The sequence below is a fragment of the Sceloporus undulatus genome, chromosome 5 (genome assembly GCF_019175285.1).
Source record: "Sceloporus undulatus isolate JIND9_A2432 ecotype Alabama chromosome 5, SceUnd_v1.1, whole genome shotgun sequence".
Taxonomy (NCBI): Eukaryota; Metazoa; Chordata; class Lepidosauria; order Squamata; family Phrynosomatidae; genus Sceloporus; species Sceloporus undulatus.
The window spans coordinates 107,593,111-107,621,006 of record NC_056526.1 but is presented as its reverse complement, the minus strand read 5'-3'; the positions used below and the strand labels follow the sequence as shown (position 1 = coordinate 107,621,006).

Below are 27,896 nucleotides of genomic sequence, written 5' to 3'. Positions count from 1 at the left end.
GAAGCTGCTGTTGCTATGAGGCCTCACAAGCCTCAGGAGGCAGCTGGGGTGGTCCAAGTGGAAGCACAGTGCTCTTAGGAGGTTAGTGGGGCCAGTGTGGTTAGTGATGGAGTATTTATTCCAGAAACAAGCCCACTTGGGCTGCCAGGGCTCCATGCTGTGGAATTCTGGGAGTTACACTTGGCAGTTGTCTTTGGGAAGAGTGTTGGTGCAGCTCCTTTAAGAGCTGGAGAGAAGGGGGAGGGGGATGAGCATGTGAGTGTGTCAAGGGGAGGGGGCAAGCACCTTGCCTTGTGCACCGCGCGCATGCGCTCTGGGAGCTTTCCTCTCCTTTCCTTTCCTCTCCCTGGCAGAGCAGTGCCTCCCAGCCATGGAAGGAATGGAGTAGCCCTTGCAACTCTAGCCATCTGCCCTTTCCAGGAGGAGGATCCCCCTGTTCCTTGACTCGCTCTGTGTCGCTGCCCTCCTCCTCCAGCAGCAGCCATGGGCAACGAAGCCAGCCTGGAGGGAGGCGAGGGCTTGGCTGGAGGGGAGCTCGGTGGGGAGGCCCCCTCGGAAGGGCCTCGGCTACCCTCCGGAGAGGCACCAGACCTGAGCCAGCTGAGCGAGGCGGAGAGGAGGCAGATCGCGGCGGTGCTCTCCAGGGCCCAGGACCCCTCCCCAAGGCCGGTGAAAGGGGCAGGGAGCGCAGACTGGGATGCAGGGAGGGAAGGAAAAGGGGGTGCATGAAGCTCCACTGGGCATCGCCCTCCCCCCTCCTTTTTAATCTCTTCGGATCCAGTTGAGGGGAGGCTGGGCAGGGCTGGATCTCTCTCTCAGCCCCCCTTCCATGCCAGGCAGCTTCCAGGTTGGAGCTAAAATGGAAGCTCGCCTTCCTTGCGCCATGCTGCTCCTGCTGCACACACACACATACACACACACACATCTCATATATAGGCTGCTGCTCCCCTCTGGCTTTGGAAAGACCCACTTGGATCCCCTGGCCAAAGAGGGTGAGAGAGGGTCTCCTTCATCTTGATCCCCTTGCCCCATACACACACACACACACACACGGTGTGTGTGTGTGTTCAAGCAAACCAGGAGAATTGCATTTGATGCCACAAATTTATGGATGATGATGATGGGTGGGGAGGTAGCTGCATCCAGATCCCTGCCATTATCTCAAGCCTCCCCCTCTGTTCATCTGCATTGACACACTAATCCGGTTTGGCACCCGTTTTAACTGGGTATGGGATTCGTCTGCCATCGAAGAAACTATCATTCCCAGAATGCCATAGTCTCGAGCCACGGCATTTAAAGGGTGTGGATGCAGCCTTCATCCCCCCTCCCAAATATTCCGAGGGAGATTCCTCACTCTTAAGACTCAGCCTAACGTGGAGGAGGTTTTGCCCTGTCCAGGGTACTGAAACGGCTCGCTTTCCTGGCAGAGCATACTCTGCATTTGCCTCTGTCCAGGGTGCTGAAATGGCTCGCTCTCCTTGCAGAGCATACTGTATACGTACTAGAGAGCAGCCATAGGGATTTCTTAGTCTTTTGGATTGGGAGGCTGGTCCAGAATATATAAGCATGTATACACACACATATGTGTGTGCGTGTGTGTGTATGTAGGTATATATGTGGGTATATTTGTTTTCTTGATCAAATCATACAGCTTTTCAAGGGCCCCAACTGTGCAAATTGTTCTCACTTATATTCTGACCTTACCCAAGCAAAATGCCAGTGAGACTGATAGAATGCCGGTCGGTTTTTTGCACAAGAAAAAATGCTACAAGAAATGAATGCCCTCTCAATGGGGATGTAGTTCTTCCCTCCTCCTCCACCAACTATATTTGAACCTCTAGTTCTTATTCTTCTTTTTCAATAATAATAATAATAATAATAATAATAATAATAATAATAATAATAATAATAATAATCCCACAAGTTGATTTCTGATATTAGATTTCAGGGAGGGACAAGAGGGTGATGCAGAGCTTCCACACATGGTGTACATACATGTTCATTTTATTATTATTATTATTATTATTATTATTATTGGTGTCCCACTATTTTCTCTGCTTACATGGGCTTGGAGATTTTCTAGTGCATCAGTTTGTCTGGGGGAGGGGGAAAAGACCTCAAATTGCCCCCATCCTCCTTTAGTGGTCCTGTTGTAGGTGTCCATTAGATAGGTTCTATAAAAAAATTGCATTTCTCCTGAATTTCAGAAATCCCTATCACTGGGTTTTAATAGTTTTATTTTCTGAAGCTCCTTCAAAAACATTCATAATGTTAAACATGTAAATTATTTTAGTCTGTGAAAACTGGATATGTTATGTGTGTGTGTGTGTGTGTGTGTGTGTGTGTTTTCAAGAAAAATCTAACTTCACCTTAGAGCACTAATATAGAATACAATGGCAGAATACAATAATAGAATCACATAATAGAGACCCCAAGGGCCATCTAGTCCAACCTCTTTCTGCCATGCAAGAAATCTCAATCAAAGCATTCCCAACACATGGCCATCCAGCCTCTGCTCAAAGACCTCTAAGGAAGGAGACTCCACTACACTCAGAGGGAGTGTGTTCCACAGTCGAACAGCCCTTACTGTCAGGATGCTCCTCCTAATGTTGAGGTGGAATCTCTTTTCCTGGAGCTTGCATCCATTGCTCCGTGTTCTAGTCTCTGGAGCAGCAGAAAACAAGCTTGCTCCCTCCTCAATATGACATCCCTTCAAATATTTAAACAGGGCTATCATATCACCCCTTAACCTTCTCTTCTCCGGGCTAAACACCCCCAGCTCCCTAATAAACAAAGTGTTCCATTGAATATGGGCAGAAGTAATTCCCATTGAGTTCACTTTGCGCCTTGATAGAATTGCAGTCTTCAACATGAAATAGACTAAGGGGTGGAATAGAAGGACATCCAATAGTGCTCAGAAGCCCCTCCTGGCCTGATTGCCCTTGGGCCATGGCTGCCTCTATCTGCCCATCTGTTTTGGGCCTAACTGTGAAGTTACTAGTCATCTGAATAAATCAGTTTTACTCTCTGTTGGTTTGTTTTGGATTAAGGAAAATTAGAAATTGATAGCCAGCATGGTATAGTGGTTTGAGCATAGATTATGACTCAGGAGACCAGGATTTGAAACTCTGCTCACTCATGGAAACCCACTGGGTGACCTTGGGCAAGTTACAGTCTCTCAGCCTGAGAGGAAGGGAAAGGCAAAGGCAACCCACCTCTGACCAATTTTCCCAGGAAAACCCCATGACAGGTTCAATTTAGGATTACTATTACTTGAAGGCACACAATAATAACAATGTTAGAAACTACAAAAACAGATGAAACCGAAGTGAGAATGTCCACTTGCAGCTGACAAGCTGTGGATGCTGGATTAGGGTTAATACTATAGTGTCTAGTTCAAAGATGAAAATTGTGCACCCCTTCAGATGTTGTTGGATTGCAACTCCTAATAGCTATGTTCAGGGGTGTATATTGCTGGGAACTGAAATACAACAGTATATGGAATGCTGCACAGTTCCCATTCCTGGATTAGCCATAGCCAGCAAGATCTGAAATTGGGAATAATGGCATCTATATTTTAACCATTGGAGAGCAACAGTTTCCCCAGCCCTGCTGCAACGTAATATGAAATATCTATATACTGTCTCAAGTCTTGCAGGAGTCAATGATTGACTGAACACTGCTCTCGAAAGTGTAAAATGATGCCAAAATCATCATTGACTCATGGGAATATTTTCATGTATCTTACATTTCTGTCTGTTGTAGTGGATTACCTCTAGACCTGTTTTGTTGTAATAGTTCATTGCTATCGTCAGCTTCAATTTATGGCACCTTTATGCATTAGAGACCTCCGAGATAACCCTTTAATGAACAGGCCTCCTCTAGTCCTGCAGACTGAAAGCTGTGGCTTCCTTGAGTGAGTCTATTTGTAGTGTAGTCTTTATCTTTTACTACTGTCTTTGACTTTGTTGAATATTATCATCTTTCATAATGAATCATATCATTTCATGGTATGTCCACAGTACAATAGCCTCAGTTTAGTCATTTTGGCTTTTAGGGCAGGTTAAGGTTTGATTTCCTCTAGGAAATGATTAACAGCGATTGATAGCTTCATCCTCCATGAATTTGTCTAATTTTTCTTTAAATCATCCAAGTTACAAACCATCACTATAACTGAAGGCATTGAAATCCATTGTTGAATAGTGTGCTGTCTGAAGAAGTTTGTTGTGTTGTTGTTAGCTGCTGTTGAGTTGGCCCCGACCCATAGCGACCCTGTGGATACGACACCTTCAAGATTCCCTGTCCTCCATTATTCTGCTCAGTCCCTGAAAACCAATCCCTATGACCCTTCTGATCTAGCCCATCCATCTGGCATGTGGTCTTCCCCTCTTTCTTCTACCCTCAACCTTTCCTAGTATTATTATTTTTTCTAGTGATCTGTGCCTTTTCATGATGTGGCCAAAAGATGTGACAGCCTCAATTTGATCATCTCAGCTTCCAAGGAGAGTTCTGGTTTGATCTGTTCAAGGATCCATTTGTTTGATATTTTAGCTGTCCATAGTATCCTAAGCACTCTTTTCCAGCACCACATCTCAAATGTGCTGAGTGTCTTTCTATCTGCTTCCTCCACTTTCTAACTCTCACATCCATATGTGTTGATGGGGAAAACAGTTGCCTGGATGATTCTGACTTTAGTGTATATTGTATATCGTTGCTCTTCAGGATCTTTTCTAGTTCTTTCATAGCTGCCCTACCCATTCCTAGTCTTCTTATTTCTTGACTGCTGTCTCCACTTTGGTCAGTGTTTGATCCAAGATATGGGAATTCTTTGACTATTTCCATTTCCTCACTGTCCAGATTGAATTTATGTATTTATTCTGCAGTCATTATTTTTGCTTTCTTTATGTTCATTGTTAATCCTGCCTCTGGACTTTTATCTTTAACCTTCCTCAGTAACGTTCCAAGTGTGTAATGGCTTCTGCCAGTATTATTGTGTCATCTGCATATCTTAAATTGTTGATGTTCCTTCCCACTATCTTCACTCCTCCTCCTCCTCTGAGTCTGTGGACATTATTGCATGGGCCCAGGGGAACGCAATTAGAGCAGAATGGAAGGGAGTGGGAAGGAAGCAAAATGGGGCTATCATACATTTTACCGCATGTTGGAATGCCGCTGATGCCGTCGGAAGTCCCTGTTCCATTCCCCATCCATGCCAGAAAGGCCGATTTTCAGGAGCTGTTCTGAACAATTGCTGAAAATCGGCCTCTGGGGAACAGATGGGAAATGGAACGGGGATTTCTGGTGGCATCAGCGGCGTTCCAGCATGCTGTAAAATGGATGATAGCCCCATTCTGCTCTCTTCCTGCCCCCTTCCGTTCCACTCTAATTGCATTCCCTTGGGCCCGTGCGATAAAGTCCTAACTCTGCTTTCCTTATTATGTTTTTGAACAGATAGGGTGATAATATGCAGCCTTGCCTGAGCCCTTTACCAATTGGGAACCTCTCTGTTTCCTTGAATTCGGTTCTTACAGTGGCCTGTTGTCCTTGGTACAGATTTCTCATTAAGACTGTCAAATGCAGTGGCACCCCCATGTCCTTGAGTGCATTCCATGGTTTTCCATGATATATACAGTAAAATGCTTTGCTATACTCTATAAAGCACACACTGATTTCCCCCCTGAAATTCCCTGGTGTGCTCCATTAGCCACCTTATGTTTGTGATGTAGTCTCTTGTAGCTCTTTCTTTTCTCAATCCTTCCTCAACCTTTGGAATTTCTCTCTCCATGTATGGTTGGAGTCTATGCTGCAGAATTTTGAGGATTATTTTGCTTCCATATGAGATTAATGCTATGCTCCTATTGTTGCTGCATTCTTTTGTATTGATTTTCTTGTGCATTGGGATGTATATTGATCATTGATCTGTTGGCCACCTTCTTGTTTTCCATAATTGTTGGCATAATTTAATTGCTTCTGCACTAGTGTTGCTTCTGAATTTTCCACTTCTGAATTTCCCACATCTTGAATTTCTCATCAGTTGGCTTCATTGGTGATCTCAAATTCTAGTTCTATGGAAAACCATCACATATATAATTATGTGAACATTTTTATTCCATTTCCCCTTGCTAAAATCTGTAGTTGGGATCCACACGTGTATATTACCATGCGACTTCATAATGATCACCCAGTTATTATTCTTGTGATGTCCTTTTTTGTTTTATTTAAGTTTTAACAGTGTTGTAACCCTTTAAAAATGCATAGTTACAGATGAAGTGGCTTGTTACATTTAGGCAGGTACACTGAATTTTTGAATTTGTATGAATGCAAAAAAGGTCAAATGTGAGAGAAAAACTGTGTCACCTGTTTTGGATATTTGTTTGAAATACATTTGAATGTCCCTTCGATAAAATAATTTTCAGGATGTTTTACAACAGGAAAAAAACAACAATTGGATGTAAATAGCAATTGGGGCAAAACAACCCAACCCAATCCAACAGTGATATAAAAGTCTATTAATTAATTGAATTTAACTTTAAGAGTGACCATACTAGCTTATCTCTAAAACTGGAAAAAACTGACATTTTGACATTTACGTGACTTTTCTAGTGATAATAGAATAAGTAGGGCACCTTTGCCATTTTGTGAGAGGTTTTGTTATGTTTTAGAACTATGCACATCTCTTTCATCTACTATCTTCAGGCCAGTTTGGTCAACTTTTGTGTTGCTTTATGGCTGAATTATTTTGAGTAACTTTTTAAAGAAATGGTTTTCCAGTGTACTCAGCAAACCACTGTAACCAGGTTTGTACTTTTCTAGAGTCTTCAGGACCAGAGAAAATGAGAAGAAGATAATTATAGTCTTTTGGCAAGCAAACTGTGATGGCTGCCTTTTAAAACTCATGTCCCTTGATGTACACCTGGGTTAAGGAAACGGGAGATTGTTGCTAGGCAGCAGGTAGACACTTCTCAGCTGCTATATGCTTCATGTCAAATCAGACCTCAATAGTAAAGATCTGAAGCCTGCAGAAATCTAGATATTCAGCAAAGTTTAGAATAAGTTGTGATTCAAAAGCTTTTCAAGGAGCCTTTTAAGGGCAGCCTATGAAGATAAAGCAGTTTAATCATATCTGTTTGAGACTGTCATCCCAAGTGTACTTGTTATGGCGTAAACCTTACTGCTCACAATGGCATTTCTGTGTAAAGATGTTTGGGATACCCCCTTCTGCAGGTATGTAAATGGTACTACTTTCTGATGTAATGGACTAGTCAGATCTCGTCCTACTATCATCAGTGTAACTTTATAGGGATATTGAATATCTTATGTTCCTAAGGATTAATGGGGAATGTTCTGGGCTATGCTGGTTACAGAGCTATTTTGGAGCAATGGGTTTAGAATGTCCCAATGGAGTGGGAAAACCTCTGGCCTTTTCAGGGGCATATCTCATTATTTTTGGCTATGATCCCCCATGCTGAATCTGAAGGGTAAAGAACTCTGTGGCCTGATCCTTGTTTCAATTACACACACACACACACACACACACACACACACACACACACTTGGCCCGCCATAGATTCAACCAACCATGAAAATATTAACAAAAACAATTGCAATAAGCAAATCTTGATTGCGCTATTTTATACAAGGGATGCCATTTTACTATGCCATTGTATATGATGGGACTTGAGCATCCATGGATTTTGGTATCCATGGAAGATCCTGGAATCAAACCACAGTGGATACTGATGGCCCAGTTTATACTTCTGAAATGAGAATACGAGAGTTGAACTCCTCTGATATTATGGACTGAAAAGACATGATGGTTGCTAGCTGGTAACATAAGCAGTGGTGTCATTAGAGGGCCTCAGGGTATGTGGACCATACCAGTTAACACCCTAACTTGGGGTGCCACCACTGTTCCTCAGACATCTGCCTTTTGGCAGAAATGGGCTGTGGCATTCGTCTGTGTCTCTTTAAAATGCTAAAGAGATGGTATGAGTGATGTGAGGTTGAGTGGGAGTAGAAAGGAGAGACCCCAGGCCTTTTTTAAAAAATGTCAAATTTCATCTTTTTTAAAAATAATTAATAATTTATTTAATTTTCTTTAAAAAAATTTCACTTTAAACACATGAAACAATTTATATGTAAATCCATTTATTTTGTGCATACAAATATATAAATTTTAATTCTGCTAATTTTTATGTCACAACTATTAACATGACATTCATTGATATTTGTTAATTACGATTTATGAGTAATATTAGTACAGAAACACATGACTAAGGATTCTGTATGGTGTGGTATGGAAGGAGGTCCATAAGGATGGGTGATACCGTGCATTTCTGAGCTGGGTGACACCAACCCTAAGGATGCCACTGCACATAAGTATTATCATTTCTGATGACTGCAGCTATTTCAAACATTGGTGGGATTTTTTGTGTTTGTTTTGTTTGCTTTCCTTTTTTAAAAAAAAGTAACCAGCTTCAGTTGGCTTTCCAGCAACACTCCCATTTAAACATAGTAGGCAGTACTTTGGACACATGTTCTCAGTGTAACCAGGTTATGTTAGTATAATATGCTGGCCATGGTGGAGTCATTAAAAAGCATTCATAAATTCAGAATGGACATACTGTAGGACAAAAAATGCTGAGGAGATTACAGGAGCAGGAAACAGTCAAAATAACAAATCTACATAGAATGCATTTGCTGCCTATTTCCCCCCCACAATCCTAATTCAAAGCTCTGGCTTTTAAAGCCACAAACAGCTTGGGACTAGGTATGGTTCTGCCAAATTTGGAGACTTGACCAGTCACTAGAAGAGAGTAAACAGATTAGTATCTGTGACATGAATTTTTCTGTAGTGATACCACATATATGAACCCCCCCCCCCCCAGGATTTTTACGTTTTACTACACATTGTTTTACTTCAGTCCTCTTGGCTAATTTAATATGCATTTGATCACTTATAACAATGGAGTGTTAATATTTTCGTTCCATGTGGTATTACAGGTAATTGGCTATTGAAACTTTCCAATGGTGTAAACACAGTACAGTGTTATGAAATGATTTTCCTTACCCTTCTCCTCAAAGTCTCAGTTTGAGAAATCTTCAAGCCTTCAAAGCACAGATTGTGACAATTTCCTGATTGTTAGTGTCTATTCTCAGGAGTTTTAAAAGTTATTGATCTGTATAACTTCATAAGTAGTAGTGATTTGCCATGAATGAGAATTCTGATTCAGTTTGGTTTAAAGTAAAATTTGCCCAAATTTGCAAATTTTGAATGTGAGAAAAATCAATATTAAGAGATTTACCCACAGGAAAACTGTTTTCTTATAGTTATATGTGTTAAAATTATTTAAATATATTCTTTTCCAGCTTCCCAAGCTTCTTAAATGAATTCAGTGTTCTGAAATTTAATATGCTCAGTTGCACTGAATTAACGATGAACCATACTAGGTATTCATGTTGTTCAGTAAACAAATTCAGTTGTGATGCACAGTTTAGGAAGGGATATTTAGAATCCTCTTCCAGACAGCTGTACTGCCTTACGATATTGCAAACTGCAAAATTCCACTGGATGTAGTCATGGCAGTTGAAGTGGATTGAGTGCTATAATTGTGTAGTTTGAAAGGGCCCCTGACCTATTGAATCAGATCTTGAAATCATAACCTATGTAAATCCCACTAACTAGCAACTGGATCTAGTCTATGAGTTCATACGTAATAATTAAAACAGATATTGAGAGACACATGGGTGAGCACACACTTGCATGCACTATCTAAGCAAGGAAAGGGGGCTTCATATTAGGGCTTCCTTAGGTGCAAGCAATGACCCTTTAGGTGCAAGTAATCAACCTTTTTTTTGTCTTTTTTCACATGGACTGTAATGAGATTTGGAGATCCAGGCAAGTTGTTTCCTTTCTCTACCGTGTCTCCATTTGGGATTGTTCCATCACAATATCAGGACTCCACATGTTGGACTGAATTCCTCTTCTTTGGTGACAAATCTACAAATGACCCTAGTTCTTGCCTCAGGGCTTGTCTACACTTGTAAAAACAAAACAAAACCCTGAACTCATCCCAGAGCCACTGCTATGGATGGCTGCATCTGAGGAAATGCCACAGGTTTTCCCAGTTAATTTGGCTTTGCCTCAGAGTAAGGAAAATCAGGGAAAAGCTCAATGTTTCCCCAAAACTCGGGTGAGCATGGTTTTTTTTACCATTTGGATGGCAAGATTGGGTCCAATTCATGCTGAGCCAGCTATCCACCCACCACAATCCATGCCATCCCTCTCAGGAAAATGTAAGAGGCAGGATATAAATAAATATTTCATTCATTCATTTCAAGGCATGTCCATAGAGCCTCTGCCACTTTTTCCTCCCTGACAGGAACTCCATGGAAAGGCTGAAGCATACAAAAAGAAGCAGAGGTAGACGGACCACCTAATTGCATGGCTTGATGCCTCTCTTTTCATTGATCACATGGGTGTCTGCCCTATCCTCAGAAGAAGCAGTGGCACACACACTTTCTCTAGAGCTCCTGGTGGTAAGGAAGCAGTGGCAGCAGCTCTGTGGACAGAGGACAGGCCAGTGGAGTTGATGTAGCATTGGCCCAGCTGGTCTGTGTGGACACCATTGCTCTGGGTTCAGCCCAGTGTATGTGGCTACCATCCAGGGGATAGTGCTCTGAACTGGCCCTGGATTTTTGGCCAGTGTAGAACAGCCTTGAAACACCCCTTTATAAGTTGGACAAATAAATATTGATGTGAGTAAATGCCTGAGACATTCCTGTCAAATTTTTAATGACTAGCATAAGAAATTTGTTGTTCATCATCTCCATGCCAAGTGTTATGATTCCTTTCAACACTGGCTGATCAGATACTTTTGGTTGTCCCTATGAAGGGAATGAAAATGAGGCTATTAAGAGGGAGATGATGATTTTCCCCATCACTGATAGAAATGCTTCTGTCAGTAGATCCAGGAGGACAGTGATTTGCCCTATGCCTCATCAGAACATTGGAAGGACAGCCCAAGCAGATTTTTAGGTTGCATGGGGAACCTCAAGGGTGCAGGAGGACAGAAGGAGGCCCTGTGTCAAACTTGTGCCCCTGCCCCAGATGTTATTGAATGGTGACTATTATTAGCCATAGTCAGCATAACCAATGGTGAGGAATTATGGGAGTTGTGGTTCCGCACCTGGAAGATGGTAGTTTAAGCTCCTGGAAACATGCAGCTATATGAGTACATTACAGTTTGTCGCCTTAGCTACTGCTCTCAGTGACAAATGGCTGCCATAAGCAACTTCCTGATAGGATCTACATGATTTATGAGCAAGGCATGATTCAGAAGACTGTAGGAACAGGAAAAAATGTTTTGGAAGTTCTCCAGTAGTAATCTTCCATCATACGGAACATGCCAACTGAAAATATTAACCAATTAAAATAGCATATCTTGGCATTTGGAGAATTCCCACATAACCTATTCTTACTGTTACAACTTAAGTAGTTCATTTCTGTGGGTAATCTTTAATTAAAATTATTGCCTTGTTACTTTGTTTTTATTGTTCTTTGAACAGGGAATTTTTAATAGGTTAAATATAATGAAAGCAATTTTTAAAAAATTAATGTGCAATGGGGAATAATGTCTGTGGACAAGTGAGTTTCTATTTAACTCCAGATGGTAAAAACGTAAAAACAGAACTCATAGCACATTGGAAGTGCTGAGGAAAAACACATTGTATCTCAACCTTTCAGTAACACTATAATGATTCCTTACTGAACAGGAGAGAATTTCTTCTGAGTTCCTTCCAAAGAGGTAGTAATATGTAAGATTCTGTATTTCTACTACAATAAGGGGATTTTATATAGATATTGTTCAGTATGTGTTGCAGGACATTATGAATTCTGCTTCATCAGCAATTAAAGAATGAGTATTTTATTAACCTCTGCTAAATATATATTACTATACTGTACTTTTACATATACATAGCATTATAGATTCTACTATAATACAGAACCTGGCTTTTAGGTGCATCCTTTCATTGCTCCAAGTAAACTCTAAATACAGTTCTGAATATAGTATGTCAACAAAATACGATCCTCCCAGCCAGATGCAATCCATAAATGATTAGCCAGTCAGTGCTTGCCATTGCATGGACAAATATATTTATTGATAGGACATACTTTCTTGATTGTTCAAGTCTATAATAATAATCCTAAAGATACACAATTTGCTTTTCAAAACTGGTATTCTGTTTAGCTTTCGGCTTAAAAAAAGAAGATATACTTTAATTTTATCTGTATAGTTGAATTGATTGTTGTTGTTGTTGTTGTGTGCTTCCAAGCCATTTCTGACTTATGGCAAACCTATCATGGGATTTTCTTGGCACGATTTGTTCAGAAGAGGTTTTCCATTGCCTTTCCTTGAGGCTGAGAGCATGTGACTTGCCCAAGGTCACCCAGTGGGTTTTGTGGCCAAGGAGGGAATCGAACCCTTGTATCCAGTCACTCAAACCACTACCCCACACTATTACCCAATATACAGAATAAGGTTTATTGGGAAAATGGAGACAAATTCTTTACATAGTCTTTTTGGGGAAGGTCGTTTTTCAACTTAATATTTCATTCTTCTTGCATATTCATTGGTGTTTATTTGTCACTTCATGACATAGTCCAATTTTCTGTGAATGCTAGGAATTGTGTGTCACTCAGAAATATGTTGTACTAAATGTCAGAAAATTTGGTGAGTGTCCTTGTTTATTTCAGATACAATTTTAGGAAGCCCAGTCTGCCATGTACCTGTCAACTGACATTTACATTTGCAGTTTGAAAAGTGTTCCTTGCCATGTATGTCCTGAGGATAATTTAAGGCACCTAGTTAGCTTTAAGAATATAATATTATATGTCATACTTTCCTAAGATTTTTCTTTGGGGGGGGGGGTTTTTGGGGGGGGGTCCTAAAAATCCACAACATCACAATTTCTTTGATATTCTCAGATAGTATTATGGACTAGTGCTTATATGGTCATATCTTTCCTCTTGCAGACATGCTCAGCTTGATAGCAGCCACCATCCTAGACAACCAGGCAAGCCTCCAGATTCTGGGCCACCCACTCTAAGCAAAAGCAGAACAGTTGATACATTGAAAACAGAGCAGCGAGTGCCAGGAAGGAGTCCATCTTCCATAAGTTTGAGACAGTCTACGTCAAGGACTGATTTTAAAGAAGATCAGAAGCCAAGTATGATGCCCAGTTTCCTCTCAGATGCCAACCCATTTGGCGCAGTCACCTCTGTTGTGAACAAATTCAACCCTTTTGATTTGATATCGGACTCAGATACAGCCCAGGAAGAAGCTTCCAAGAAACAGAAACCTATTCAGAAAGAACAGGATAAACCTGGGCAACAAAAGGGACCCAGCAAGCAACCAGTGCAACAACAGTCTCCAAAGCCAACCGGTCCACAACAGGGGTCTGTCAAACCAGCCCCACAAAAAACAGCACCTCCCAAACAGGTGGTGCCACAGCAGCAGCAACAGCAGCAGCAACAACAACAACAACCCGGGGTGCCAAAACAGGCTCAGAAACCAGGGCCTGGCCAACAAGCAGGTCCACAGTCCGAAGAAGCAAAAAAACAGCAAGGGGCACCTAAAACCCAGCCCCAGCAATCAGAGTCTACAAAAACTCCACCACAACAGCAGCAGCAGAGCCCTGCAAAACCGCCACCACAACAACCAGGAACAGCAAGAGCATCACCGCAGCAAGCTAATGCTAGTAAAACATCATCCCAGGTACCGACGCCCACAAAAGCTACTGTTGCCCAGCAAGGAATATCAACGGGCAAGCAGCCATCTCAGCAGCCAGGAGGGCCTACAAAGCCTGCCCCTCAGTCAGCAGGGGCCAATAAACAGGCAACACAACAGCAAGGAAGTGCTGCAAAGCCAGCTCCCCAGCAAACAGGGCCCACAAAGCAGCAATTACAGCAGCCTGGAGAGCCTGCAAAGCCCTCAGCTCAACAGGCTGGGCCTACAAAGCAGCCGCAGCATCAGGCAGAACCTACAAAACCTACTGGACAGAAACCTGGACCTGTCCAGCAAAAACCTGAGGCTTCACCTCCACAGGCTTCTCAACCTGGAGGATCAGCCTCAAAGAAAACCTTTTGCCCTCTTTGCACTACCACTGAACTCCTGTTGCACACTCCTGAAAAAGCCAATTACAATACATGTACTCAGTGTCAAACTGTAGTATGCAGCCTGTGCGGGTTCAATCCTAATCCCCATATAACAGAGGTAAGCAAATTATACTGCCATAAATTATGAGTCACCCAAAATTAAAAGCAAACAAAACAAAATCAGGTATTAAAATTGCTTAAGAAAAAGATCCATTTAAATTTGCAGATGAGTTTGGTGATGTATGAAATGTATGATGGCTTCTTCATTAAGAGTTTATTTATGGGTTTACTGTTTTAGAAGTTTGCCAGGGATTTATCAATGAGAAGACTGGTAATAACTGATAATGTGCCTGTTAGTGGCATAAAATTACCTTCAGCCTATATGTATAATGTGTATATAATATATATATAAATTTCATATTTAGACTTGGATCCCATCTCTAATGCAAAATATTCAAAAATCTGAAAACACTTCTGGTCCCAGGAATTTTGAATGAGGAATAGTCAACCTGTAGTATGTTTTAGTGGTTAAGATGCTAATTCTGACAGTCAGAAGACTGGCAATTCGAGGCCAAAGTGCCAAGTGATGGAGTCAGTTCCCATTTCTTGTCCCAGCTTCTGTCAACCAAGTAGTTCAAAAGCATGTAAAGGTGCATGAAGATAAATCTATACCACTTCAGAATGCAATTCTGTGTGGTATCGATTTATCTACATGCACTTTTTATCTATGTGACCAATACTGGCCACATGATCACTATAGTAATCTTTGGACAAATTAGCTCTTCTGCTCAATAATGCAGATGAACACCACCTCTTACAGTTGGTTACAAGTAGACATTTATGTCAAGGGGAAACCTTTTCCTTTACCTTTACTGTATGTTTAGAGAACTTAGGGGAAAATATATAGGTTGCCTGAAGGAGCTTGGTTCTACCTTAAGGATTCCAGGTTCTATAGCATGTTTTTTTCCCTCTTTTGAAGCTATTGGCTTCTTTTCCCTTTTGTGTTGGCTATGCATCCCAGACCTTTCCAGAGAGCCAGTGAGATGTAGTGGTTGGAGTGTTAGATTAATACACTGGGAGACCAGGGTTTGAATCCGTACTAGGCCATGGAAACCCACTGGGTGACTTTGAGCAAGTTATACTCTCAACTTCAGAGGAAAGCAATGGCAAACTGATCTCTCTCTGATGCTCAGCCATGGGACACCCTGCAATTCTTTTATCCAGGTTTGGTCTCATTTATGTAATATGAATGAGAATCTTATAAACAGTAATCCATAAAAATGGAAACTCCTCCAGCATGTCCCTCAGCAGGGGGTTTCGAATTAATGAATACATGTAACTGATTATCTTATTTCACAACAAAAAATATTGTTACACCTTTGTTAACCCTCCCCCAAAGTAGTGTGATACAGATAACATCATTAGTTTCAATGTCTTACTTCCAAGCTCTGAATAGGAAAAGGCCTTCTAGGACAGGGCCAAATCCACTGTAGAACCTATATGTGGCATCCAGTTTGCATTGTTCTCCATTGGCTTCTTACAAAACCCTCCAGTAGATTGTACCATTCCCAACAGAAAGAACTTGTGCTTTCTCTCTCTCTCTCTCTCTCTCTCTCTCTCTCTCTCTCGCACACACACACACACACACACTGTTGCTGCAAGTGCAAAGTGAAAGGTAGTGCCATTCTAATAAGCTCTAAAACTTTGGTGTGATCATGTCTCTAGGTTGTTGGAACTATGGAACTAGTTACAAACTGCCAGATGGCCATCTATTGGGGATGCTTTGATTGGATTTCCTGCATGGCAGGGGGTTGGCCTGGATGGCCCGTGCGGTCTCTTCTAACTCTACGATTCTATGATTCTATGATTCTATGCAGCACAGGGCTGAATTACAGTGATTTGGCTATGCCAGCCAATCCTCCATTTCCAAGATGTAAAAGTTACAGCAGCTACATTCACAACTGCTTTTCTCTTTAAGAAGCACTTTTTTCCAGCTCTGGTAACCACAGTAATTGTTGGCTGCATCCATGAATGCCAGGTTCACGTGTTGCTTTTGTCCAAAGGAAAGCAGTGCCAAGGAGCCAGACATTACCAGGCACATTAAACTATATTGTGTGAACTGGCTCATAGATGTAGCATTGCTCCCCGTTGTTCTGAGATTAAATGTTTGAATCAAAAATAATCAAGAATTTCTCTTAATACAATCAGGCAGGACAATTCTAGAGGCAATCACTTTAAAAGCTTACACTGTGTCCTACTTCTTACATTATTAGCTTTATCTGTATAGTGGTGGCTCACATAGTTTAATGTTTCTCTGTATTTAAAAAACAACACAAACCTTACATAGAGAGATTTAGATGCCAAGGAAAGGACTGTCAGTCTAGGCAGTGGGCAAAATCTGCTTCATCTTCCATCTACAATTCCCAGAGGCATTACTGAAACATTTACACAAAGTTATCCAGTTGTATCATCTCAGAGTAGGGTTGGAATTACATGGTTCTCCATATGTTGTTGGACAGCAACTCCCATCAGTTTGAGAAGCAGGACCAGTCGTGAAAGATGTTTGGAGTTGTCTTCATCGGAGGCAAATAATTCCTAAGCCAGTTCTAAAGACTGTTAGCTAATTTTACTACATGTGTATATCAGACATGAATCATAAATCTTGGGAGCCTTTGCACATCTATTGCAGGAAGTTTAGTTTGTATCCACACTGCAGAAATAATGCAGTTTGACAGCACTTTAACTGCCTAGCTCAAGGCTGTGGAATTCTGGGATTTGTAGTTTGTTGTGGCATCAGAACTCACTGACAGGAGAACTAATTATCGCACAAAACTTCAAATTCCATAATTCCATAGCATTGCTCCATGGCAGTTATAGTGGTGTCAAACCGGGTTATTACGGTACAGATGCAGACTTAATCTGAACAAATAGCCTGTGCTCCAATTATTTCTTGGCTGTGCTTCTTGATCAAGGTACAGTATAAACAATCCACAGGTATATTTTTAACCAGTTGCTACAGCAATTCAAGGTGAAAGATGATATCAAAGTAACAAGGGTCCACTGTAGTATCAAACTGTCTCCATTCTGGGCAGATCCACAGATGGTGATAGTACTAATGGAATAATTTTTAATGTTCTATAATAGAACCAAAACCAGCCAGTTTTGCTATAAAGGTCAAAAGAGAAAATAAAAAGTCCTGCACACACAAAACAAAGACAAATTGAATGTTCCAACTGCAATTTTAGAACAGCCGCATAGTAATTGCTTAATATAATGGCTATGCCTGTTGATTTATTGCTAAATGGACCTGTATATTATCAAGAATATGGTATATTATTTTTAAATGCTACAATCTTTTTTAAAAAAAGAAATACACACAAAGGCCTGTTACAGACTGCCAAAATAAAGCTGCTTCGGGTCTCTTTGGAGGTATGCTGTTTAAATGATGCCTGCATCCTAAGAATCCGGAAGCTGCACCAAAGCTGCCCTCCAGTGCTTAGGAATGGAGTGTGGCTTTAGCGTGACCTCCGGACTCTTAGGACCCATGCATCATTTAAATAGCATACCTCCAAAGAGACCCGAAGCAGCTTTATTTTGGCAGTCTGTAACAGGCAAAAGTTATTTTAGATTGCCTCAAAGTAATTGGGATCTAACACTTATTCTAACCGATGGCTTCCTTTACACCAATCTAATACTGTACTCCACTGAACCCAGATTAGTAATCTTGAACTCTAGCTTTATTACCTCTCAAGGACCTGAGCCTTTCTTGCTTGCTAGTTATCAAAATATAATTATTTATATCTCCCTAGTAACTGTTTATGCTTCTGAAAAATTTTGGGTCTACAACCAGTTGTTCTTTTCAGCATCCTTGCACATTTACAGAGAAAAGAAGGCAAATTGGTAACCATTATTTTCATATAAAATTAAGATGAACTTGAAATTCAAGGGTGATAACTTTGGCTGAAATCTGATGTTTTAGCAGGGGATAACACACACAAAATTCTCCAACTGTTTTTGCTGACACTTGTTTTTCAACAGTGGTAGCACTGCTTGTGATGCTGATGCTGGTAGCCATCTTTAAAAAAACACATTGTCCTCTTATCACAACGAGGCAATATAATATTGCATTATGGTGAAGAGGTGCTACATCTGATACTAGGAGGAATGCCACTGGCATTGCTTCTCCTCAGAAAATATCCCAACACCAGCTGATAAAGGAGTAGAGAGAAATTATGCATGCAATTTCATAACACCCTTAAACAAAATATACATCACCTTGACTTAAATAAATTCATCTTCTTTGCCACATTCATTATCATAAAATTTCACTAGGGTGCAGAGTTTGTTGCTGACTGCATCCATGCTAGAATAGTAACTAGAAATAGCCACAACCACCCACAAATAAGCAAATAATATTGTATTTCAAAGTGTGGATTTATCTCTCTGTGCAAAAATTTGTGATCAAGAGAATTTATAGCAAACAGTGCCAGCAATTTTTCAGAAAGAAGTTCTGATAATTACTCAGAAGATGAATGTTTTTCCTCCCAGTGGAAAGGATGTAAATCTGGTTGGCACGCTCAGATGTGATAAAACAGGAAGACGGCAAGTATTTCCCAAAGCCTGTGCTCACTTATGACTTCCTTGCTAATATTAGTAAGTTCATCGTACCAAATGATCTGTTGTGCCATACAAGTTGACTCACTCTTATCCAGAATTCCAAAATCTGAGATACTTCAAAATCTTCTCAAATCCAGAAATGTCCACATGAGTGGCTGAGATAGTAACACCCTTTATTGAAATAAAATAAAACTACAACTAAAATCCAGAACACTTCTGGTCCCAAGCATTTTTATTGTTGTTGTTAGCTGCCCTTAAGTCATTTCCAACTCATGACGACCCCATGGATGAGACATCTCCAAGAATCGCTGTCCTGCTCTGCCCAGGTCCTGCAAGCCCTTGCCCATAACCCCCCTGACTGAGTATATCCATCTGGTTTGTGATCTTCCTCTCTTTCTTCTATCTTTCCTAGCATTATTGTTTTTTCTAGTGATCCATGCCTTCTCAGTACATGACCAAAGTACGATAGTCTCAACTTGATCATCTTAACTTCCAAGGACAACCCTGGTCTGATCTGTTCAAGAACCCATTTGTTTGTCTTCTTGGCTGTCCATGGTATCCTAAGTACTCTTCTCCAGCACCACATTTCAAATTAGTTGATTTTCTTTCTGTCTCCCTCCTTCACTATCCAGCTCTCATATCCATGGGAATACAATGGTCTGAATGAGTCTGACTTTGATGCTCATTTGTATGTCTTTGTTCTTCAGTATCTTTTCCAGTTCTTTCATAACTGCTCTTCCCATTCCTAGGCCCTTATCACACTAGCCAAATTTGAAGTTGTCCCAGGGTCAGTGTGAAGGCAATGTGAAGGCAATGCAGGGGCAATCATGGGTTTCACGTTTGTTTATCACACGACGGCAAATGCAATCTGGAGCCTTCAATCGGGGGTCATTCCAGGATCATTCCAGGATTAGGTAAAGTTTCAAGTTTGTTTATCACATGACATCAAACGCTATCAGGAGCCATCCTAAACACAATCAGGGGTCATTCCAGAGTTAGGTAAATTCAGAGAAAAAGAGGATTTACCTAACCCTGGAATGACCCTGGAATGACCCCCGATTGTGTTTAAGATGGCTCCTGATTAAAATCCCATGATTGCCCCTGCATTGCCTTCACATTGACCCTGGAATAACTTCAGATTTTGCTTGTGTGATAAGGGCCTTAGTCTTCTTCTTATTTCTTGACTTCAGTCTCCATTCTGGTCAATGTTTGATCCTAGATATGGGAATTCTTTAACTATTTCAATTTTCTCAATGTCTAAATTGAATTTGTATCTTTCTTCTGTGGTCATTATTTTTGTTTTCTTTATGTCCAGCATTAGACTTTCCTTATTAACCTCTTTTGGTTATTAACTTATTTTGGATAAGGGAGACTTAACCTGTATTTGTAATTTTAAGTTCAGAGCACAAATATTTTACCCATCCTTTTAGAACTAAGGAGTCCTTAATTCTGTGTTTTTCATAGTGGATTGTGGAATCAAGTTTCAAGAGAGTAAAAGTGAAGGCATTTCTTTAAAAGTTTTATTAAGTTCAGGTAGCATGTAAAGTTGAGTTGTCTCCAAAAACTGGATTTTACTATAATATAAATGTTGTTTGTTTATTTGTTTTATTAAATCCCCTGATCTAAATTTGAAAAATTATTACAACTTTCACAAATCATCCATTTTTATCCAGTTGGGTTTAAAAAAAAAAAAGTTGCAACAGTAACCTAATAGGAGATGTTTTCTTATCTGAATGAGAACTCCAGAGTATTGTGTTGTACAAAAAAAACCACCATGTTCATGAGAGTGGTTAAAGGAAAGAAGCAAAGTATTCCATAACAGTCTACACGTGTTCACATTTGTGGAATTTGTTTTGTTCTTCCTTCCCTCCACTCATGTTTCATTCAACATAATTTATATCTTAAAAATGAGAGAGATAAATATTGTAGATGACAGGAACCTGGAAATTAGTTTACAACTTTTGGGGTGACAATGAGGAAAAATGTCTACAGTTTAGTTCTAGTTATGTGTGAATTCTGTAGCAAAACATGGCTTTAGGAGACTAAAATATTCATCCACTTGGATGACAATTGAACCTCCCTTTCCTAATAGGCTGTTCTATTAAACTGTTCTATTAAATATTTATAATATATTTTAAAAACCCAAGCAAATTGCAGGTGCAAACTCTGCTTACTTCTAACGCTATAATTTCTTAACATTATTTCGTAATCTTATTCATGTCAGTGCAGAAGAAAGCCCCATTAGGTGGGATTTACTTCTGGATAAGTGTATATAGGCACATTCATTTGTACTTCATTTAAATTGTAAAGCATTTAGAAGTTGTTACAAGAAACAGTGATTATATTGACTATTATGTTTTTTCCGCTCTTCAAAGAATATCTCATCTTTCAGTATATTCAATTTTGGATTTTAGATGGAGGAAAACGTTCAGTTTCCTACTCTTATCTCATCACTAGGCAGACATTATATTTCAGAACAGAGTGTAACATATTAAAACCAGAAATATACTGCAATTTTGCCATGGCCTGATTACATACATATGTAAAAAGTAATCTGAATTTCATATTTCTATGTTAATGCATATATGTGCCTCCAGATCTTTGCCTAGTTGGGAAGACATTGTTCCAAGTCAGGGGAGAGTTATGGAGGGAACACAAAATGAGAGTAATTACAGATGTGGGGGAAGGTACAGCACTGGAAAGACAGCTAAGCAGGTGCAGGGCCTACAACCCAAACAAACTCTTGCGTTTTGTCCGAAGTTTAACCAGTGTTTAGCTGGACAAAGCCTATTAAATATATATTTATAAAAATATTTACAACCCATCCTATATCCAAAAGTCTCAGAGTGGCTTACAATAAAAATCAATTTTAAACAAATAATAAAAATGGTTTAAAAAGATTAAAACTAAATAAAATACTTTATCAATTAAAACTGAATAATTAAAAACTGATTAAAACCATTTTAAATAGTACAACCATAAGACATGGCCAGCCTGAATAAAAATCAGTTAGGCCCAAAAGCTTTACTAAAAAGCCATGTTTTGACTTGGTACCCAAAGTTGTTACCAATCAGGGGGAGGGAATTCCACAACCATATTACCGCCACAGAGATAGCTGTCTCCTATGTCCAATGATTGTCAGTAAGGTTGGCGAGGCTATTGAGATTATAAGTGACAGGGGATGACTGGGAGAGTGGAGTGGAACACAAATTTGATGTATGTGGTTTGACCAGGTTGAATAAGATGAAAAAGCAGTTTCTAGGTTTTTAATGAACTGCCCCATTTTATTTTTGATCCAATCAAATGTAAGCCACAGTTGGCTGATCTACCTCTACTAGCAAGCCCAAGGTATATAAATAACATTTTTATATACAGGATACAGTGATAGGCAAAATCTTCAGAATTTGTGTGTTTTGGGCTGATGTTAAAAGCTTAGAGGAAGGGCTAGAAATGAACATGACAACTCTGTTAACGAGTCGTTGTTGGATTAAAAATTGCTGGAGTAAATGAATCTCAAGTCTGCTTCAGCATGGTAATTATTTCCGTGCTGCTTTTTTCCGCTTCTTTTTGATTTGATACGTACCTGCGCAGCTCTGTCTGTAAGCTGCTGCACCGATACGTCAGAATTGCTACGCCGCAAATATAAGTTGCCGGTTTAAAAGCTCCATGTCAGCTGCGTCGCATAATGGGTCGGGTTCCCGGGACATGCGTGGTTTGCAGTCAAGCTTTAATTTCAACGTCCGCTGCCATGGAGCTGTGGAAGCTGAGGCACAGCTGCGGCGCATTTTAAGCCTCGTAACCCTAACCCTAGAGCCACTTGTGCGCATGCGTTGCTAGAACCGCGGGAAGTTGTAAGTTTTGCCGGTGGATGTTTTGGTTGTAGAAAGTGAAAAGGGAAAGTTTGGGATTTAAAGTGACCCCCTACACACATTCCTGCGCCATTTTCACCTGGGAAAGGGCACAGTTCGGCTGCTCCTGGCACAGCTGTGTGGCGGCTCCCCTTTGCCACCAGGCAGGATGGCTCAGCCATCCACCAGCACCCCGAAAAAAGGCAGGGGGACGTCTTGGTCTCATACTGAGACGGCTGACATTATAGCTATATGGTACCAGAAACTGGAGTAACTGCAGAAACTGGAGCAGTCCTACCTGAATGCTGACACATATCGAGAAGTGGAAGAAGCCATGAGAGCTGCTGCACCGGTACACCAGAATTGCTACGCCGCTACTTTAAGTTGCCCATTTAAAAGCTCCGTGTCTGCTGCGTCGCATAGTGAGTTGGGGTCCTGGAACATGCGCAGTCAGGCTTTAATTGCAACGTCCGCTGCCATGCAGCTGTGGAAGCTGAGGCACAGCTGCGGCGTATTTTAAGCCTCGTAACCCTAACCCTAACCCTAGAGCAACATGTACGCATGCGCTGCTTGGAAAGTTTGGACTTTAAAGTGCACCCCTACACACATTCCTCTGCCATTTTCACCTAACAATAAAAAAACGCTAAAACTGTAAATATTGACATATGTACAAAGGAGGTGAGGGGAGATGGCAGGGGGACAGCGGTGGCAGCGGAGACAGCTGTGGCTGCGCATTGCAGATTCAGCAGGAGCGTGGGGACCAAAGGAGAGGAGGCATCCATGATGCTGGTGACATTGGCAACGTGCAAGTGGACAAGGATGCCAACACCAGCTGATCACCAGCTGGCAGGAGACCACCATTGTTTTTGGGCAGCGGGGGGGGGAAAGTTTAAAGGGGCTTGGGCACTTTAAATGCGCACATAGGCTTTCTGCCGCCGCTGCTCTAGCACTGCGCAGCTGCGCATTCGCCAGCCGGCAAAAAAAAAAAAAAGCCACGGTTTGGGCCGCCCGTGAGGAAGCTGCCTCTCTTTTTGCAGCGTCCTCCGAGGCGGCGGTTTGGAAACTCCGGGTCCGAAACGGCCCCAGGTGAGGCGTCTTCACTGCCCCCCCGTGTGGAAGCTCCAACACCTGAAGCACGCCCCCGGGGCGGGCCGTCTGGAGGCTCCGCATTCAGCTAAATACACCTCCAAGACGTCCTCCCCTGCCCGTCTGTAACCCGCCTAAGAAATAGGAGAGCTTAGAAGTACAATAGTGGGATCTCCCCATCCAACCCCCCCCCCCCTTTTATGGAAAAAAACATGGGAGCTCAGGCCCATAAGAATCAATGGCCAGCAACATGCTCACACCTGCATCAGGATGCACACAGGTGAGCATCACCATTGGCTAATCTAGGGTGGGCAATCACAGGAGCTACAATCTATGGATGGCTAGCCCTCTGATACAGTCTAGTTTTGTACTCCAAAGTTTATGGGAAAATGTATATTGCTAGTCAAAGGTAACAGTATTTAAGAACAATCTAATCCAGTCAGCCTACATGCAAAGGAAAATAAAGCCCCAGTTAATGTATGATATAGGAGTCCAAGCCCTAATACCCAAAGCAAATTCCAAAGTTGGGTTTGGTTTAGGATAAATCCTTGAATATTGCACCATTATTTGATTCCTGATCAAGAAAAGGTGAATATGTAATGCTTCTAAATGTGTCTCTAATGTCTCCATCATTATACTGTTCTGCCACTTTCAATCAACTGAATGGGGAGATGTCATGTACATCCAGTTTGCAGCTGTTGTTACACATGGCTATTTGACTGTTGGGCAATTTATGTTGGAATATACTTTTAAAAGTAACACTAGAGTGTAGTGGGTAGGTGTATTGTTCAACAAAATCCAAAATATAGATCATGGTGATACCACTTTTACCCCACAAACAGGCACAAAATGCATCATGATAGCTTTTGAAGCACACTCATTGCTCCATCAGGCACAGAAGATTTAGGGTGGAGAAAGTAATTATGTAAATGTCACAGATCTGCATAATGCATGAAAAATTTCCTTGGGTGTTACACCAGAGGCAGCACCCCTTGTCAGCCTTAACAGAACTTGAAACAAAAGCAGTCAAAGAAATCCAATAGCATTTCTTTAATTGCTTGCAGTATGTTGCTTCTTCTTATTGTTATTGGTTTTGCAATCTACCAGGTTTTACCAGCTGGAGTTCTGGATCACCAGTAAATCAGATTCTGATTTCAAGAATCAAGGAATCAGTGAGGTATTGTCGGATAATGTGGAATGTTCCAAGCAGTATGATGATTTTTGTAATTGTGCTATTGTGATCCTATCTATGGAGATTTCATTCAGATAGTTTGTCATTCTATTTGGAATTGATCCTAGAACACTTGTTACAAATGTATGGTGCCCGCATCATCCGCGGGCTCAAAGTCAAGTGGATGGCAAGCCCTGGCACTTTTAATAGTGTTCACTCCCAGGAGCGCACTGCCATAGAAAACAATGATACTTGAGGTCTCATGTTTATTCCCTTACACAGAGGGGTGTCTGGAACAGATCTCTTGCATATACAAAAGGTGTTAAGTGGAACTACAGTTGTTCTATAACCCTAGCTTTCTTTCCCTCAACCATTGTTGTGTCTGAGAAATTATGTTCTAATTGTTTGTCAGTTTGATGTATCACTGCCTCTAGTTTCTTATAATGTTTCTTATATTTAGTCTGCATGAAATAAGAAGGCAGTCAACAATTTCATGTTTCTCATTGCATAGATTAAATTTACTATTCATACTTCATTATTTTCTTGATACTATTTGTTTGTGACACCTGCTTTTGAGTTGTGAATATGAAGCTGCATATTCTGTATAAATAATGCAGTTTGAGACCACTGTAACTGCCATGGTTCCATCCTGCAGAACCCTGGGATTTGTATTTTTGTATACCAGAACTCTTTGACAGAGAAGGCTATAGCTCCTGTAAAACTATAAATCCCAGGATTCTATAGGATGGAGCCACAGCACACAAAGTGATGTCAAACTGCATTATTTCTACAGTGTAGAGGCACCTTAAGTCCTTCACTTCTTTTTTTCTGTGTCCCATTCTGTAACCATTTCCAAATGTTTTCCTTCTCAGCTTTTCCTTCTAAGCTTTTAATGTACTGACCATTTAATGGTTTGTTTTACCAAGCTTCAAGGTGATTTTTAATGATTTTTCTCTGTACATATCTTTTATTTCTTCAGCTTGCAATATATACTCAATATATACATTTACCAACATTTTTTTCTTTATAGTTTGCTTAACTTGCAGTAATATCTGGCCACCAATATTGCATGGTCCATAAAGTTAATTAATATCACTTTGAAGATTGTTTCTAGTAATTTTGGCCAAGATCATGGTTGTTCCTAAGTGAGGGCCAGTAAAGACCAGCAAAAAGGGCCGACTTCATGGTGGTTTGGGGGTGTGGTGTATGCATGACGCACACTCTCAAGACACCAGGAACATGCTGTGAAGCTGCCCTGAGCAGCCACATGGTAGCGGCATGGTAGCCACATTTAGCTGCCGCACTCTGCCAAAACCCGGAAAAACCACTGCCACAGCAGCAAAGGCACCTTTTTGCCAGTGCAAAAAGGAGCGGCATTCTGCCTTTTCTTTTTTGTGCAAAGGGGAGATGGCAAGCCACTCCTTTGGGGCACTTGTTTCACCCCTAAGTTTGATATTTTAATGTTACTATTAATTTATTTTTTATTATTAAATTTATCTTTTATTGGTTTTTATCTCTCTTATTGCTGAAGAAGAAAGATTTTATTGTATTTCTTCTACTGCCTTTCTTTCAAGTCCCTTGAAGGCTAGTGAAGTATGTGGCCTCTATCTTTCTCTCAAAACTATCTCAGACAACACCTAAGCAAACATATTGAGTAAGATGTAGATCTTGTGATACTGACACCCTCACCTTCTCCCCCCAAGTTATATTTATCATTTGTGCTCAGTGAAGAAGCAAGTGTGCTTCAAAAGCTGGCATGATGTTTTGTGCATCTTGATTAGTCTCATAATGGTATCACTATGATGTCTATTTTGGATATTGTATTCTCTTCCTCTCTGTCTCAGTACCACCCTTTTCTGCTTTGACAAACATGTCATGCTGTCTTTCATACAGCTCAAAATTTATTAACTGTTGCCAGGCAGTCATATTTATTTTTCCCTTCTGAGATTCCATTCTAATTGAAGCGTAATTATTTAGAGTCTGTAGAGAGTTCTTTGCTGGCCAAGTTATGAAAAAGACTGCCTTGGTTTCCCCACAGGCTGTGAAATGGTTTGTGCTGGCAATAATCTCTGCATGATTATGTATGCAGTGAGGAAATATTTGTTCAAATGAGGTAGTGCACGAGAGCGACTATATTTTGTGATTGTATCCCCATTCCATTCAGCATCTGTGATCAAGTTTCATGGAAAAATCAAAGCCTGGATCATGTGTTTCATGAACATTCAAGAATATGCTATCCTCAGCCCCCTTGTTGTCATTTCCATTGCTCTCTACACTTGGAGAGTTCTGAAGAACAGAGCATCTGTCTATGAAGGCTTTTTAGTCAGTACCAAACATTGGAAAATCAGTGTCCTAAATCATATGGACAAGCTTCACACAGAGAAAAGTCTCTCCCACTTAGTTGTATCCTTCTTACATTATGGCATGCCACACTGAATAACATTTTGGGAGAAATGTGGGATAAAAATCCAATAAACAAACAAATAATAAAATTCCACACATGGGAAGCAATGGCAGTGATAATGGTGATGTTTGTAGGGTTCCCCCTCCACATGTTTTCATTCTCCCTCTAAACAAGGCTAAGAAAAATATTGCAATGTGATTGATTATTTCTTCTTTTTTAATTTGTATTAAAGATTTTATACTGCATGAAAAATACATATTCACATTACATACATTTTTATTTATGTCATACATTTTTAATCTTTTCTTTATTCTTCTTGCTCTGGAGAACTTTTTTTTATCATACTTCTTCTTTTCAAAGGTCCTTCTTTTTTCCTTCATCTTTCTCTGAGGTTTTCTCCTTTCAGTGGGTCATTCATACTTCATTCATACTGACCCATCACCCTTCATACTACTAAATCACCCATCCTTCTCCTTACATCACCTTCCTTTTAATATAAAAACCATAGTTCTTTCTCAGTGTAATTTCACCAGTTGATATTATCCTCTAAACAAAATTCTTTAACCTGTTCTGTGGAAAGGTTCTTTATTTCTGTTTCTACCTTTTATTCCT

The 27,896-nt window shown here is 40.6% G+C and overlaps 1 protein-coding gene across 5 annotated transcripts in view; it reads left to right on the top strand.

Annotated features, from left to right (window-relative positions):
• The first annotated feature begins 326 nt into the window (after positions 1 to 326).
• Positions 327 to 27,896, top strand: part of PCLO (piccolo presynaptic cytomatrix protein) — a 293,541-nt gene continuing 265,971 nt past the window's right edge. For all 5 annotated transcript variants that reach the window (XM_042469225.1, XM_042469224.1, XM_042469223.1 and 2 more), the window contains exons 1-2: positions 327 to 665; positions 13,037 to 14,276. In XM_042469225.1, coding sequence (XP_042325159.1) covers positions 484 to 665; positions 13,037 to 14,276 — 1,422 coding nt within the window. In that variant the 5' untranslated portion in view covers positions 327 to 483. The remainder of the gene's footprint in view (positions 666 to 13,036; positions 14,277 to 27,896) is intronic.